This window comes from Scyliorhinus canicula, chromosome 16, assembly GCF_902713615.1.
Source record: "Scyliorhinus canicula chromosome 16, sScyCan1.1, whole genome shotgun sequence".
In the NCBI taxonomy this organism is placed as follows: domain Eukaryota; kingdom Metazoa; phylum Chordata; class Chondrichthyes; order Carcharhiniformes; family Scyliorhinidae; genus Scyliorhinus; species Scyliorhinus canicula.
In genome coordinates, this window is record NC_052161.1 from 24,880,299 (window position 1) to 24,897,994 (window position 17,696).

At 44.3% G+C, this 17,696-nt stretch overlaps 1 protein-coding gene and 1 non-coding gene across 2 annotated transcripts in view; both read right to left on the reverse strand.

Annotated features, from left to right (window-relative positions):
* Positions 1-7,239: 7,239 nt before the first annotated feature.
* The window catches only part of LOC119979699 (protein FAM160B1-like), a 104,878-nt gene continuing 94,421 nt past the window's right edge, over positions 7,240-17,696 (reverse strand). The window contains exons 11-13 of the mRNA XM_038822250.1: positions 12,831-13,025; positions 12,540-12,643; positions 7,240-8,872 (exon numbers count right to left, since the gene is read on the reverse strand). Coding sequence (XP_038678178.1) covers positions 8,767-8,872; positions 12,540-12,643; positions 12,831-13,025 — 405 coding nt within the window. The 3' untranslated portion in view covers positions 7,240-8,766. The remainder of the gene's footprint in view (positions 8,873-12,539; positions 12,644-12,830; positions 13,026-17,696) is intronic.
* Positions 14,136-14,299, reverse strand: LOC119951114. The gene has a single exon (XR_005457506.1). It is a non-coding gene; the product is annotated as a U1 spliceosomal RNA (small nuclear RNA).

Sequence of the window (17,696 nt, forward strand, 5' to 3'; positions counted from 1 at the left end):
AGAACAGGCCCTTCAGCCCTCGATGTTGTGCCGAGCAATGATCACCCTACTTAAACCCACGTAACCCGTATCCCAACAATCCCCCCATTAACCTTACACTACGGGCAATTTAGCATGGCCAATCCACCTAACCTGCACATCTTTGGACTGTGGGAGGAAACCGGAGCACCCGGAGGAAACCCACGCACACACGGGGAGGACGTGCAGACTCCACACAGACAGTGACCCAGCCGGGAATCGAACCTGGGACCCTGGAGCTGTGAAGCATTGATGCTAACCACATGCTACCGTGAGGCCCCCAGATGAATAGCATGATTTTGAAAAAATGTAGATGGGCATGGAAAGTTTGGTTATGCATATACACAAATCCTTCAAGGTGGCAGGGCACGTTGAGAAGGCGGTGAAAAGTCATTTGGTTACTGAAATTTATGAATAGGGAAATAGAATGTAAAAACAACGAAATAATTTCAAACTTTAGAAGAAAAAATTGGCTTGCCTCAGCTGGAGCATGGTGGACAACTCTGGACACCACAATTCAGGTAAGATGCAAAGATGAATGGGTACAGGGAAGCATCACCAGGTTGTTTCCATGGATGTAGGAGATTGGAAACCATAGGATAAATCTCGTTGGAATAGAGGTTAAGAGGCGACCTAATCAAAGTTAGTGAGAAGTTTCCATTGAGCAGAATATCAAATAAACTACAGACATTGACCTTCTGCAGAGGATTTATGTTTTGTAAAGTATAAAAAGATAATCTACCATCACAGAACATTTTAGCGGATTCCTCCAAAGCAGGTGCATATGTGAGTTAGTTTCCAGTTTGAGAGACGGCTGCACTTACATCTCTCAGCTTATGATATTTTATAGATATTGGATAGATAACTACAGAACATGAACTGAAATCTAGAGTATGGCCATTTTGAAACACAGGATCAGAGAGCAAATTCTCCACTGCTATCATTTCACCAGTAAGAAATCTTGAGAGTTTAGGCATGATTATTATGAGCATTTAAAAAGAAAACATGCATTTAATTTTGGGAAGTAACCTTGGTCACCACACTACCAGAAGGATGTGGATGCTTTGGAGAGGGCACTGAAGAGATTTACCAGGATGTTGCCTGGCATGAAGGGCATTAGCTTTAAGGAGAGGTTGAATAAACTCAGTTTGTTCTCACTGGAACAACGGAGATTGAGGCGGCAACCTGATGGAATTCTACAAAATTATGAGGGACATGGTCAGAAGCTTTTCCCAGGGTGGACGAGTCAATTACTAGGGGATATAGGTTTAAGGTGCAAGGGCAAAGTTTAGAGGAGCTGTGCGTGGGAGTTTTATTTGTGCAGAAGGTAGTGGGTGCCTGGAACTCGCTGCCGGAGGTGGTGGTTGAAGCAGGTACGATAGTGACTTTTAAGGGGCGTCTTGACAAATACATGAACAGGATGGGAATAAAGAGATTAAGGACCCCGAAAGTGTAAAAGGTTTTAGGTTAGCATGGTCGGTGCAGGCTTGGAGGGCCGGGCAGCATGTTCCTGTGCTGTACTTTTCTTTGTTCTTGTTCTTTGTTCTAACCTACCTTTGCTGATATTATTAGGGCCAGCAACTCTAGATAATTCCAATTTTGGCAAGTGCATCTTGGCAGCTGGAGCCTCTGCTTTCTTCTTCTGCTAACTGTACCATTTGGCACTAGTCTCACATAGACAGACTGTTGAGAATGAAAGGATGTTCTTCAGTATTTGAACAAAGGCATCTTCACACACTAGACTACTTGTCATCCCTTCAGGACTTCACAGAGAGCCTTCCTCACAGAACATGAAAGGCAAAACAAATCACAATTCTGCTTTTAACGACATGGCCGCAGGAAAGCCATATGGACAAAACATCATAAAAAGGCGACCTTCATTGTAGCCAGAAGACCAACACAAACCTCTCTAAATGTGTACGAAGCATACTTTAATTAAAAGAACGAGAACAACATGATCTTTAAGTTTCTTCAGCATTCATTTCCATCATCACATCGTTTCATACGAGAAAGGTTATTTGGGTTCAGCACCATGTCAAAGTTGTGCAAATTACTTTTTGTGGGGCATAAATGGCAGCAAGCCATCGATTGCACTTTCCCGATAGTGAACCTGCCGTTAATAACAGAATAGTTTGCACAGACAATTCAATCACATTACAATTATCTTGGTGGCGTGTTCTCTCCAGTACATGCACGATAAAATTCTGCACCAACTGTAATTTGTAGAAAGGTTGGAAATTAAATTTGGCAATATGTTTTTAAACTAATGAGAAAACATCGTTGATGGATTCATTGTCATCTCAACTTATAACGGTCAGTTATGAAGCCGGGAAATCCAGGCGCTTTCCTGCTAAAGATTCGACTGATCAAAATTTAAGGTGGTAAGTAAATGTTTCCATGTGAGAATTGAATTAAAATAAAAGATAGAATGCTTCTAGGTTTTTTAATGAAGGAGGCTGTCATGAACGATCATATACTGTACGTCACAATTTACAGCTGGATATTCCGTTGGTTCAGAATTATTTGAACATAAACCCCTAAGATTTCTGAGGCAGAAAATCCACAAGAGATGTTCCAAAACAATATCAAATTTAGTTATAAAGGAGACATTGCCTAGTAAATCCCAGCTTCACACGCTGCTGAAATTGGAGAACAAGATACATTTGTAAGGTTTACAAAAGATGCAAAATCAGGGGAGCTTGCAAGTTAGTATCAATCTCGACTGGAAGACGAGTTAAGCACCTAATTTATCTCTGGGGATTCATGTGCAATAGTAAAACATGAAAATGAAGAGTTTCCATCATTGTCACAGCCAACAGAAATTGCAATGTATCCATAAAAACCTCTTCACTACATAGCAAAGATTTAATCAAAATGAAGGACAACTGTCAAAGATGCACTCTAATGGCACTTCCTTAACCAAGCAGTGATTTTATTGAAGGGATAGAGCAGCATGACACCAATAATATGACTACTGACTTGGTATAATAACTTTCACCTATATGATGGTTTAATGTAATAAAAATGTCCAGAGGCATTTCACAGGAATGTTATAAAGCAACATTAGTAAAGTTGCCATAGTCCCTGGTGAGGGAGGAGCTGATGACTGGTGGCGATTTAACCCGAGGATCGCTACACTTCAGGCGAGGGGAAAGGTTGAGAAGGTCATGAATGATCTCAACCGTTACGGGAATTGAACTTGCACGGTTGGCCTTGCTCTGCATCACAAACCAGCTGTCCAGCCAACTGAGCTAAACTGACCCAAAACTACACACCATATCATACAAGGTAATATAAGGAGAGATGGCCAAAAGCTTTGCTAGCGAGGTAGGTGTTAGAAGGTGCCTTGAAGGACAAGTAGAGCATTAGAGAGGGAACACTAGATCATAGTGCACAGGCAGCTGAAGTTCCAACCATCAGCCGTTGAGCAATTAAAATCAAGGAAGCTCAAAAAGGCCAGAATTAGGTGTATGCAAATACTTAGAGGTTTGTGATTAGAATGAGGGAAGTAGGAAATGAGACGATGGAAGGATTTCAAAATAAGGATCAGAATTTTAAAGTCAAGGTGTTGTTGACCTGGACCAATGTCGGTTGTGAGTACAGGGGTGATAAGTAAATGAGACTTAGTGCAAGTTAGGACATGGGCAGCACGATGGCAGACAGCACCGGCTCTAGGGTTGCTGGTGCCCCGGGCAAGCTGAACTTCGGCACCCTTGGGGGGGCGGGGCAGAGGAGGGGCGGACCCGAGGGGGGGCGGGGCCGAGGAGGGGCGGACCCGAGGGGGGGGGCGGACACACGGGGGGGCGGACGGACCCGAGGGCGGGGCGGGGGCGGACCCGAGGGGGCGGACCCGAGGGGGGCGGGGGGGGGGGGGAGCGGACCGAGCCGGGGGGCCGCCCTGGGGGCGGGCGGCCACCGCGCATGCGCTGGTTGGCACCGGCCCAACTGCGCATGCGCGGGACCAGAGTCTCTGGCGCCCCCAAGCACATGGCGCCACGGGCAACAGCCCGAGTTGCCGGTGCCTTGAGCCGGCCCTGATGGCAGAGTGGTTAGTGATGTGTTAGGCAGGCTGGGCCAATGTGCACTGCACTCGATGCAGTGTAGCGAGAGACAGACCTCCAACACTTGATAAGATGCAACACGATTTTATTTAACGTCTTAACTACTATACATGTTCAACTGTGGGTTGACACTATACTGACTTGACTGGAGACCTGATACTAGCCTGACCAGACTTACTAGCTACCGCATGGTGTTTGCACTGGCTATGCTCACGAACTCTGACTGTCTCAGTGGCTGGGTCCAGAGAAAGCGGGAAACCTAGTGCCCTCTGGCTTTATAGTGGTAGTGTCCTGTCTGGTGATTGGCTGCTCTGTTCTGTGTGCTTACTGGTCATCCTGTCTGTCAATCACTGCCTGTCTGCACTCCATTATATACATAGATGTATATTATGACAGTTAGCATTGCTGTCACAGCACCAGGGACCAGAGTTTGATTCCGACCTTTGGTGACTGTCTTTGTGGAGTTTGCACGTTTTCCCCCATGTGTATGGGTTTTCCTCCTACAGTTCAAAGATGTGCAGGTTAGGTGGCTTGGCCATGCTCAATTATCCCTTAATGTCTGAAGAGTTGTAGGTTAGGTTATGGGGATGAGGCAGGGGAGTGGGCCTTTGGAGAGTGTTCTTTTGGAGGGCTGGTGCAGACTTGATGGACTGAATGGCCTTCTTCATGGCTGAATGGCCTCCTTGATTCTTCCACTAACATTTTTGGATGACCTCAAGTTTGGGGTGAGTAGAATATGGAAGGTCAAGCAGGTGTTACAATGATTAAGGTTGGAGAGAACAGGTATGAATGAGGATTTTTCAGCAGATGAGTTGAGGCAGGAAAAAGGGGAACCTGCAGATGTACTGTGCTTGGATTTCCAGAAGGCATTTAATAAGGTGCCACATAAAAGGTTTATCGTGGAAAGATAAAAGCTCATTGTGTGTGTGTGTGTGGGGAGGGTGGGGGGGGGGGGGGGGGGGGGGGGGGGGGGGGGGGGGGGGGGGGGGGGGGGGGAAGGGGAGGGGTGTGTGTGTGTGCAATACACATATCAGCATGGACATAGGATTGGCTGGCAGAAAACAGTGCGCGTAAATGGAGCTTCATCTGATCGGCAGGATGTGAAGAGTGGAGTCCTCCGGAGACTGTGCTGGGGCTTCAACTTATTACAATTTACATCAATGACTTAGATGAGGGAGAGAAGTTTGCAGACAATACAAAGACAGATAGGAAAGTAAGTTCTGAAGAATAAAAAGTTTGCAGATGGAGTATAAAGTGGGGAAGTGAAGTTGTTCACTTTGGCAGGAAAAATAAAAAAAGCAGAGTATCACTGAAATGGAGAGTGGCTGCAGAATTCTGAGGTGCAGAAGCATCTATGCAGGTTCAGCACCTAATCAAGGTGGCTAATGGAATGCTAATCTTTGTTATAACATTAAAGTAAGGATGTTATGCTTCAATTATACAGGCCATTATTAGTGAGACCCCATCTCAAATACTGTGTGCAGCTTTGGTTTCCTCAATGATGTAAACGTAAGTGGTTCAGTGGAGATTTACCAGATTGACACCTGGAATGAGCAAGTTATCATGAAGATAGGTTGGACAGACTTGGCTTGGTTTCCACTGGAGTTTAGAAGATTAAGACTGGATTAAGTATACAAGATTTTGAATGGTCTTGACAAAGTGGACGTAGAAAGGATGTTTCCTCTTGTAGGCGAGTCCAGAACTAAGGGACACTGTTTTAAAGTTAGGATTGCCCTGTTAGGACAGAGATGAGGAGAATATTTTTCTCGGAGGGTCGTGCAAATTTGGAACTCTGAGCCTCAGAAGATGATGAAAATGGGGTCACTGGATTTTTTTTAGGCATTGAATAGATTTTTGTTAGGCAATGGAATCAAAGATTATCGGCAGGAGGGATACGAATAAATAACTCGAAATATAAACAGATCAACCATGATCTTATTGAATGGCGTAGCAGGTTCGAGGGGACTATTTCTGCTATTTTGTATGTTTGTAGGGCAGCATGTAGGTGAAAAATAGGAGGGGGTCAAGCATAGAGGGAGACATTAGAGATAATGAGGTGGGAGCAGGAAGAGAGACCATGACATGTGATACAATGACTAAATTAAATAATAAGAACGGAATCGGGTGAATTCAGTCCACACAGCTGGATGAGTGTGGAGAGATGGTGTTGGGGGAGGTTGATGTGCCAACGATTTCAAAAGCTGCAGACCGCTCAAGAAGGACGAGGAGGGCTAGTTTACTTTTGCTCCAGTCAGGTCAGATGTCATTTGGGATTTTGGCAAGAGTTGTTTCAGTGCTGTGGTAAGGATGGAAATGTGATTGGAGGGAATCAAACATGGATAGTTGGGACAGATAAACAGGAATTTGGGAGGCAACATCACATTCAAGGATTTTGGCGAGGAATGGGAGGTTGAAGATGGAACACTAGTTTGCAAGAATGCAGGGTCAATCTCATGAATTTAAATTTTTTTCTCCATGTTACTTCTATATACAGATTAATTCTGGTAATCTCAAAACACTTACATGAATGTTTTTCTCCCCAGTGAAGCAGGACGGTAGCACAAGTGGATAGCACTGTGGCTTCACAGCACCAGGGTCCCAGGTTTGATTCCCTGCTGTGTTACTGTCTGTGCGGAGTCGGCACGTTCTCCCCATGTCTGTGTGGGTTTCTCTGGGTGCTCCGGTTTCCTCCCACAGTCCAAAGATGTGCGGATTAGGTGGATTTGCCATTCTAAATTGCCCATAGTGACCAAAAAAGTTAGATGGGGTTATTGAGTTACGGCGATAGGGTGGAAGTGAGGGCTTAAGTGGGTCGGTGCAGACTTGATGGGCCGAATGGCTTTCTTCTGCACTATATGTTCTATGAAGCCAACAACCCTGTTGCTTAGATTGGTGGAGGTATTGTACAATCACAGAAATATGATTAACAAGTCACTAAAAATGCAACATGGCAAAATTTGCTGTTAAAGCAATCCTGGATACTGCAAGAACCACGCTGACATGTGATTTAAAGATCACCTTTCCTATTCTGCTCAAATATAATCAGTTCAAACAAAAAATTTACACTGGAAGCCAACAAAGTATTAGGTTATCTGCAGTCGGTGCAAAAGGTCTGGCATATCAAGGTATGAGGGTCCTAAAAAAATGCCGTCAACAGGAAAATTCTCAATGCATTTTTAATGGAAATTAGGCAGATTATTAACCCATTTACCATATACAATGGTGACAGTCGAAGCAAGCACAGATCAATATATAAGACTTTCTTATATACGACAGAAGTGTTGCATATAAGCTGCATCTTGGGGTAATACAGCCTTTGTATTGCACGCAAAATAAGTGTTGCACTCTTAAGAACAGAAAGAGGAAGACTCTGACATTAAATGTGATGAACTTTCAAAATATTTGGTTTGTAATGCACCAAATACATTACAAATAAGACTTATTTACAGAAACATAAACGAACACTTCAAGCACCTACTATTTACTAGTACTCCATGTTCAGTAAAGCTCCAATGCTGCTAACTATAAAAAAGAGCTCTTGTTGTTTCATGTCAACATTTTAGAATCAAAACGAAAATAGAAAAGATGCACCACTGGTAATATTTTAGCAAAAGTGTAAGTACAGAACTTAATTTGTAATACATAATTTGTAACAAACATTAGTAATGAAGCATTTGTAAAGATTTAATCATTAAATCATTGCACAACAGCCCCATGTTATTTTAGGCATTCAATGTGAAATATATTGAACAATAACTTTTTATAAGTATGCAGGTTATAGTGATTTATAAATATCTATAGTTCTGTATTTTCTAGTTGTATACAAAAAGATGTCGGTGATGGCTGTTTCAAAGGGTTCATTAACACTAGGTTGTGGTCATCATGTTAAGAGTGAAAGTTTTGTAGTATTACAGCTTTGCTGAACACTAAGGTACTTCTTAATAGTGAACACTCAAAACAGAGCATAAACCAAATATCACTTTTTTGTGCAAGTATACAATACTTAAGCTTAGACTTGCATCCAAATATGGAAGCGATTCCCTGTTATGAATATGAAGGTTCGGAAAAAGTCACCAAAGCCAGTGCCCATGTGGATGGCTTATGGACTGTCTGGGGAGGGGAAGAGAACAGAGTGATTAAATATTAACATGACATAACACTTAATACTGCCCATTTCAAAGGCACAAAAACATACAATAAGTTCAGATCAGCACCCCAGCTTTCGGTACTTAAATAATTCTCTGATTTGATAAAATACTGATTAATATTTCTGGTATTGACCTTTTCCCAACCCATTCTCAAGTGTTGAGAACAATTTTTAATAAGAGTAAGGATCATGATTTTAAAAGGGACCAGAAGTAGGAAAACTACTACTTCTCTCTGTAAAATACAACATACACAACATTTTGAGACTGTCCGCTGTTATTCGAAAAACACCCTTCCAATATCAATGTCAATTAAAGTATTAGTCTTCTTCTTGACATGTTCTCCCATCTTTACAGACAATTGCATCAGTTGCTCCATTTTGCATGTACTTCCCTTTTTCTATCCATGTGCAAGACACTGACGCACAGCACACGACAGTTAGTAGTCACAGCTGACCTTGTTGTTCCAAATGTTTCCGTGGAAGCTGGCTGGTAAAACTGAAGTGCTGATGGGATGCTTGTGTGTGGAATCCAGCCAACAATTAGGGCGTGGTAGAAGCATGGAATTTAACAAAAGCTATTGCTGCTAATTCCTTACAGAACTCTTCCAGCACAATTACACCTTCCAGCAAGGTCATATGGTCAATGCTGTGTGGGGGAGAAAGGGTGAAATAATTTAGCTTTGACTTAGAACATAGAACAGTACAGCACAGAACAGGCCCTTCGGCCTTCGATGTTGTGCCGAGCAATGATCACCCTACTCAAACCCACGTATCCACCCTATACCCGTAACCCAACAACCCCCCCTTAACTTCTTCAGTAAGTATATTTGTTCGGCTGATACAGTGAAGGTTCCACATCCAATTCAACTTACAAAACTGGGGCGAAATTCTCCGACCCCCAGCAGGGTCTTAGAATCTCCTGGGGCTGCCGAAAATCCCGCCCCCGCTGTGGCAGTGATTCACCGCCACCCGGGAAGTGGTGGCGGCGGGAATCACGCCACTCTGATCGGCGAGGCCCTTGCGGTGCTTCTCTGGCCCCGCCCCTGAAGTTCCGAACATTTGGGGAAAAAAATGAAATTTAACAGTAAAATATATATACCCAGGAATTGAGTTGAATACATTGCATTCCATCAAGAAAATTGTTATTCTAATACTGTCAGCAAAAGCAAACAAGAAACAATAGATTTTTTGATGGTAAATAGTAAAAATCAGATCTTGGGCTGGATTCTCCTTCCTGCCGCCCCACATTTTTGCCCTGACCCGCCAGCGGGATTCTCCGTTACGCCGGCGGGTCAATAGGGTTTCCCATTGTGGGGCAGCCCCACATCGTCAGAAAACCCCCGGGCACCGGCAAAACGGAGAATCGCGCCCCTTATTTCTAACCACAGAATCCTTACAGTACAGAAGGAGGCCTCATCCCCATAATCTAACCAACACATCTTTGGACACAAATGGGCAATTTATCATGGCTAATCCACCTAAGCTGCACACTTTGGACTGTGGGAGGAAACCAGAGCACCTGGCAGAAACCCACACAAACACAGAGAACGTGCAAATTCCACACAGATAGTAACCCAAGGTGCCTGGTGCTGTGAGGCAGCAATGCTAATCACGGTGCCACAAGTAAAAATTGGGATGAAGTTGAGGAAGACATATAGTTTAGGTAGGTAGTAACTAAAGCTGTTCAAATTATATTTACATTTCCTGCAGATTAAAAAAACACAAAATCAAATTGCTTTGTGGCAAAAAGGCAGCTAAAAGATCCAGGAACTCAATCCATGGCATGGTTAAATCTATCGGATTATGATTTATCATTATAGGACCAAAGAGTGACATGAACCAAACGGTCCCCACAAAATTTGCATTATGAATCTACAACTTTTCCCAATCAGAATCAAACCTGGTTTCTCTCATTTGCTTTTGTGACTGGGACATTTTGATGAGAATAGCAAAAAAATGAGGGACATCTTTTGGATCAGGGTGAAAGAATGACCTTAGCTTTAAAGCAGACCGTAAAAGCAAGGCAGTAACTGGAACACTTTTGTGAGAATAGCAAGCCAACTCTCCTGGATCATACAAATATATAGATACTGAGGTTGCACTGTCTTCTCACATTGTTTGACTGCAATGCAGGCAGGCACTCAAACACGTTGCATCAAGCAACCTTTATTAATTCCATTGTTCTCTGTGCCCTACCTACTGTCGAATAAGGTATCTTACAATTGAAACCAAATTATGCTTCACCAAGTGTTACTCTGATCTGCAGTCAGAAAGATTAAAGGAGCATACACACAAGTTACTGAATTTGGTCCAGGTCACAAGTCAGTTTTATTGTTACTCTCCTGGATCATACAAGTATATAGATACTGAGGCATCAGGAGGCAACTTGCATAAAGGAAGATGCACAAACCATCCAAGAGAAAAAGTGACAGTTGCCCTCAGGAAGATATCAGGGCCAGATCCATATTTGGAACACTTTTGAAAACTTTTTGTGGTACACACTAACCAAGACAGATAAACGAAAATTAGACAGTTCAACAACTATGGAAGGAACGTGGGAATTTCAGCAAAAATTAGGCCAATAAAATCTCATTGGTTGTAATAAATACTTGAGAACAATATAGCAGAATTTTTTAAAAATAAGGTCGAGTGAATATGGTAATCAAGGTAAAGGGAAAAATCAAAAACATTAAAGAAACACATGCAGAAGTAAAAGGATTGCCAAAAAGGGAGAGAACCAATTTAAAGATGAAGTATTTCTGGGTAGCAGTGAAGGAAGGGCTTCTGCTTTAAGGAGGTAGAGAAAGCCGAGACTGTAGGTTCTAAAGAAGATCAAGAAGATCAATTAGCAGACATACACAAAACAAAACTGTTGCGAACAGTTCCTCAGGCACAGATGATATACTGAAACCTGAGGCAGTGGCGAGCAAAATAAAAATGTTCAAAACTGCCTGAAAACACAAATTACATGAAAGGACTGGAATGTGGCCAAAGTTACACCTAGTTCAAAATGTAGAAAGAAAGAAATCTGGACATTACAGGCCAGTTTGTAGATTATTTTTTATAATCTGCAATATAGGATGAGATTAGTGAGTAATTAGAAGGCAGGAGATAATTAAATCAATCAACATGGGATTGGATAAAGCAGATCATATTCAACGAATTTCACTGAGTTCTTTCAGGAAACCAGAGTCAAAAGGAAAATGATGGATGTTGTATGTGTGGTTTTTCAGAAAGTCTTGATAAATTGTCACGCAAGAGACTTGTGAAATTTAGGGTACACAGTATTAACAGGAACAGAGAGATGACTGGAGAGTAATTAATGCTCTTCAAATTGGTGCGATGTGCACAGTGGTGTGCCCAGAGACGTGGGCTGAGGAATCTTTCATTTTCCATTTATTTAAAGGATTTGGACTAAGGCACAAGAGGAATGATACTAAATCGGGAGGCAGATCACACTGATAGGCAGGATTAGGTAATTGCAGGAAAACACAAACTGGTTACTTTTGCAACAACTGTGACAATTAATTGGATTAAAAATGTGGCGAGAGTTTAAAAATTGAGTGTTTTTACTGAAACAAAGAAGGTTGGATATCTAACTGAGGCTGTCAAAATCATAAAAGGCCTCAACAGGGTAATGTAAAGGAGTGGTGAATTGGTAAAAAGGAAGCATAAAAGTGAGGATTAACATGGAATAATGAAGGTGACCGCGAAGAACTATTTTCACAGAAGATTATTTGAGCATGGTGTGCTTTATTACAAATACCTATCGAGTAGCATGTAATTTAGAAGGGATTGGTTAAGTTTCAAAATAATATAAAAGGATAGTAAGAAATAGCAAGGAAATTGGATTAGTGTTGATACCTTCAGTTGAAGAACGAGCTCTTGCACCATAGGTTAAATGTCCTCCTATGCAATAAAGTCTACACAGGCATCAATATTCTTTTAAAAATAAATTTAGAGTACCCAATTATGTTTTTCCAATTAAGGGGCAATTTAGCATGGCCAATTAACCTAACCTGCACATTTTTGGGTTGTGGGGGTGAAACCCATGCAGACACGGGGAGAATGTGCACAGGCATCAATAACATTTTTATACATGTTTTTTCAAACGGTAGGACTTGTAGGTTGTATGCTTTCGGAGGTTGGAATGACCCGTGGTAGGAGGTAGAGGTGAGAAAGAAAATGGCAATTAGGGGATTTTGTTGCAACATTTTTGATTTAGGCATCTGTCAGATTCTTACTTGCAGTATAAATGCACAATATCAATCTTATGAAAGAGGAATCGGAAAAAGTGATTAATCTGAACTCACATTGGTCCATCTGGCTCAACGCCCAGCAGACGTTTTCGGACTAGCAAAAGCTTTGGTGTGAAGTCTGGGATACGTTGTATTCTCAACATTAAATCTCCAACCACCTAGAAATTCATTAGTAGGAATTTAGTGTAATATCCTTAATGTTTTTACAGTTCATTTAAAAGTCAGTTTATATTAACAGTAAAAGCGAACCTCCATTAGAAATTAAAATAAATGTTTTTTTTAAAAATAGGCATAATTTTCACATCTATCAATATGAAGGATCCAAGTATGTTGCTATGCACTTACCCGTACAATAACAGAAAACAGAGACCTGCAGTTAGGAGCCAGATTAATGTAAGGATCCAGTAAGTATTCATGTAGGTGTGGATGGGGGAATAAAGATAACTTTGACAAAACAGATGTCACTTGCAAATTCACATCATATGGCTGGAAAAGGAGAAGAAAGTTGCAAATAATTAGCGTCTGTGTGTAAAAGTAATGAGAAACATGATCATTTCAAATTGCCTTCAGGTTCTCAGATACAATGTGGCACAGAAAGAATATGTACCGATCGTGGCTTCCTTACTAACTTAAAAAACCCTGCACAAAGATAAATCACATTGTCCATTACGGACATAACAATTATATGAGGAGTAGGCCACTCCAGCCTGCTCTCCCATTCAACATTGACTGTAATCTCAACCCCACTTTCCACCCCCGATAAACTTCACCCACTTGTTAATCAAGAATTTATCGAACTCTGTCTTAAAAATATTCCAAGATTCTCTTTCCACTGGCTTTTGAGGTAGAGTTCCAGAGACTCACGATGCTCAGAGAAAAAAAAATTCTTCTTATTGCCGTTTTAAATGAGCAGCCCCTTACTTTTAAACAGTGACCCCTGGTTCTAGATTCTCTGACATGAGGAAACATCCTCTCCACATCCATCCCATCAGTACTCTCCAGGATATTAAAGGTTTTGATCAAGTTGCCTCTTAATCTTCTAAGCTCTAATGGATACAAACGTAACCTCTCCAACTTTTCCTCATAAGACAACCTGCTCATTCCTGGTCTTAGTCTAGTAAACCTTTCCTGAACTGCTTCTAATGCCCCCTACTTTTGTAGTCAATTCCCCTTACAATAAATGACAATATTCTATTAGAATCATAGAATTTACATTGCAGAAGGAGGCCATTGTGCCCATCGGGTCTGCACGGGAAAGACCACCCTCCTCAAGCCCACGTCTCCAGCCTATCCCTGGGTTACGGTGATAGGGTGGAGACGTGGGCTTAAGGAGGGTGCTCTTTCCAAGGGCCGGCGCAGACCCGATGGGCAAAATGGACGCAAAGGGGCAATTTAGCATTGCCAATCCACCTAACCTGTACATCTTTGGACTGTGGGAGGAAACCAGAGCACCCGGAGGAAACCCATGCAGACACTCGGAGGAAGTGCAAACTCCACAAAGTCACCTGAGGCCGGAATTGAACCCAGGTCCCTGAAGCTGTGAGGCAACAGTACTAACCACTGTGCCACCGTGTCTTTAGCTTTCTTATCACTTGCTTTCCTAATTACTTAGCCTTCTTTTTTTTTCTTTCTATTTTTTGTTTAATTAATCAGGCGAAAGCGCAAACGCAGTCCTCCACTACCACAAATTTTGTAGTCGAGTATCCCGCATTTGGGGACATCGCAGGCGTCAGCACACCCAAAGTGCAATGGGCTAGCCTCGTCCTGGGCAAACCACCTTCTTGATCATGGTTTCACCCCTGTCAAGTAGCCTTCCTAATTACTTGTTGAAAGTATACTAGCCTTTTCTGATTCTGCACCAGGACACCCAGATCCCTCTGCATCTGAGCTTTGCAATTTCTCATGATTTAGATAATAAGCTTCTTTTTTAACCATAGAGTCCACTCCCCCCCCCCCCCCCCCCCCCCCCAACACACTCAATGCTGTCCAACCTCTGAAAGAGTGCCGTACACGATACCCAAGAGTTGTAAACTCCACCCCCCGCCCCCCCCAGGACTCCTCCCATCCACTGCCTCTCTAAAACTCCTTCCCCCAACCTCGGTTCCTTCCCCCCCAACTTTCCACCCCGGCTAGACCACTGTTTTGCCCGCCTCCGATGGCTGCAGCCCCTCCCTCCACCTCACACCTGTTCACTGGCTGGCTTAGACAGGCCAGCGTGGAGGCCCCCGCCCGGGTCCCTTTCCCCCTTGCCCGACCCTAGGAAAGCCCCCAAAAAATCTCCTTTTAGCACACAAACCCCGCATATCCACCTACACCCCAAAGAGCCCTCACTTCGAGTGAAAGTCCCATCACTTCCCTTGTTCAAATATATACATTGGCTCCTTTAGCCCATACACCCGCATGCAGTGAAACAAACAAACAAAAGAAAATACAGTCATGAGGTTACATTGGCACATGGCCATTTTTCAATTTCTCGGTTCTGCCACAGTCCTTCTGCCTTCACAAACTCCTCCGCTGCCTCCGCCGTTCCAAAATAAAAGTCCTTGAGCTTGTAAGTCACCCTCAGCTTCGCTGGGTATACAATGCCGCACTGCACCGTGCTAATGTACAGTGCTCTCTTCACCCGGTTGAAAGCAGCCCGCCTCCTCGCCAGCTCCACCGTAAAGTCCTGGTATACACGTATACCAGCTCCAGCCCACTGCACCACCCACGTCTGCTTGGCTCAGCACAGGACCTTCTCCTTCACACTGTACCTACGGAAGCACAGAGTCAGTACAGGCCTCCATGACCGATGAGCCCGATCCAGTTTATATCGGGAGGGATCCTCCCCCTCCCCCAATAGTTTCACCAGCATCGCAGCAAATTACTCAGTCGGTCTCGGCCCTTCAGCTCCTTCGGGCAGCCCCATAATCCTCAAATTCTGTCGCCTGGACCTGTTTTCCAGGTCTTCCATTTTTCATCGCAGATCCTTATTAATCTCCACCACCTTCCGCATCTCCTTCCCCATCGACGTAAGTTGATCCCCATGCTGCAATAATGTCTCCTCCACTTCCTTCAGCGCCTCCCCTTGCTCCCGCACCTCCGCCACTGCGCTCGCCAACGCCGTCACCGGGGAAATCGCCTTCTCCACCAGCACACTCAAAACCTCCCTCATCTCCTTCCTCATTGTCTCCATGTATTTTGTAAACTGCCTTTCGAATTCTGCAGCCATTACTGTAGTTATTTCTTTAGCCGTAAGCAATGCGGCCTCCCCGGTGCTCCAGCCACCATTTTCCTTGGTGACCCCGCGGTGACCTTTCTACTCCCCGATGAACTTTCAGCCGTTTTCTTACTGGACCTCGACATATCCCTTCCCTGTGCTTTCTCCTGGCCTTCAACGCCTTCGCTGCCCCTAGGACCGGGCGTCAGTCCGCGACAATGCCGTTCCCGAACGGGAGCCCTCCAATGCGCGGCTGCCTCCCGCCCGCCTTCACTGGAAGTCAGCCGTCACCGCTTCTTCAATGGCCTTGGTGAGATCTTTTCACAGTTGTTCCCTCTGCTGCTAGAATTCAGCTATCATAAAGGCCCTCAAGTCAGCTTGAAACCTCTAAGCCTGCCCTTCCCCTGCCTGCATGCTGGAAGAGGCTGCAGCTTCAGCCAAATCATTCACTGTTTCTGCGGATCTGGTAACCAAGAGACATACCATTCCTGGGGGAAAGTACTCCTCCAACATTCACCTACGCCTTTTCATCAAAATTCCACCCCGTATTGATTAAAAAAAAAGAGCTCTTTTCTGTAACCTTGGGCAGGAGCTGCCTTGTGTGTGACCACTTACTCCATGGTGCACACCGGAAGCCCTACACCAGGAGCTTTAATTTTACTCAATAAGCTTTGATGTGGCATGTTATTAAATGCCTTCTAGGAATCTAATTACCGTACATCCAGCTGGTTCCCCCAGCACGTGAGCCCTTCAAGGAACCCCGATAAATTGGCTAAACATAATATCCCTTATACAAAACCATGCTAACTCTGTCTGATTGCCTTGAATTCTTCCAAGTGCCCTGCCATAACATCTTCAATAATGGCTTTTAATTTTCCCTATGACAGATGTTAGGCTAACTGGCCTATAGTTTCACAAACTGGGTACATAGTAGACAATATGCCACTTCCAGTACTCACTGTGATGAGCACTGATAAATACAAATGGAAATGTTTTATAATCCTTCCAAGATTTCACTTGCCTTATCAACTAAAACACCAACATTGTGTCAAATTGGATCAGCAAAGTAACTGATATATCCTAAAGCTAAAAAAAGTCACAGTAGTAGAAATTATTGCAGTTAATAAGCACCATATTGGTCTTCTTCCACTAATGACTTAGATAAGGGGATAGAATGTAATGTATCCAAGTCCCCACTACAAGCTGCTTTAGTCAGTTCGCTAAAATGTTTTTCTGTCATTAGGAACTTATTCTGGAGTTACGTTACCATATTTGATTTTACACGCTCTGCACTGTGCATTGCCCCCACATATGCACTGAGGACCTGGCTGAGAGACAGACAAAATGGAACAGGCGAGAGATAGGGGGGAGGGGGGAGAAAGACCAGAAAGAGGGGGGGGGGGGGGGAATGCCAGAGAGAGGGGGGGGGGCGAATGCCAGAGAGAGGGGATGGAAAAGGCCAGAGAGAGTGGGGGTGGGGGGCAGGGAAAGGCCAGAGAGAGTGGGGGGGGGAGGAACGGCCAGAGAGAGGGGGGGGAAGAGAGAGAAAGACCAGAGAGGGGGGGGGGGGGAAAGGAAAGGCAGAGAGAGTGGAGAGTGGGGGTGGGGGGGGGGGGGGAGAGAAAGGCCAGAGAGAGGGGGGGGGGGTGGGGGGAGAAAGGCCAGAGAGAGTTGGGGGGGGGGGGGAAGAGAGAGAAAGGCCAGAGAGAGTGGGGGGGGGGGGGGGGGGAAAGAGAGAGAAAGGCCAGAGAGGAGGGGGGGGGGGGGGGGGGGGGGGGAACGAAAGGCGAGGGGGGGAGAAACGGCCAGAGGGGGGGGGGGGGAACGGCCAGAGAGAGGGGGAAACGGCCAGAGAGAGGGGGAAACGGCCAGAGAGAGGGGGAAACGGCCAGAGAGAGGGGGAAAAGGCTAGAGAGAGGGGGAAAGGCCAGAGAGAGGGGGAAAAGGCTAGAGAGAGAGGGGAAAAGGCCAGAGAGAGGGGGGGAAAGTCCAGAGGGGGGGAAAGGCCATAG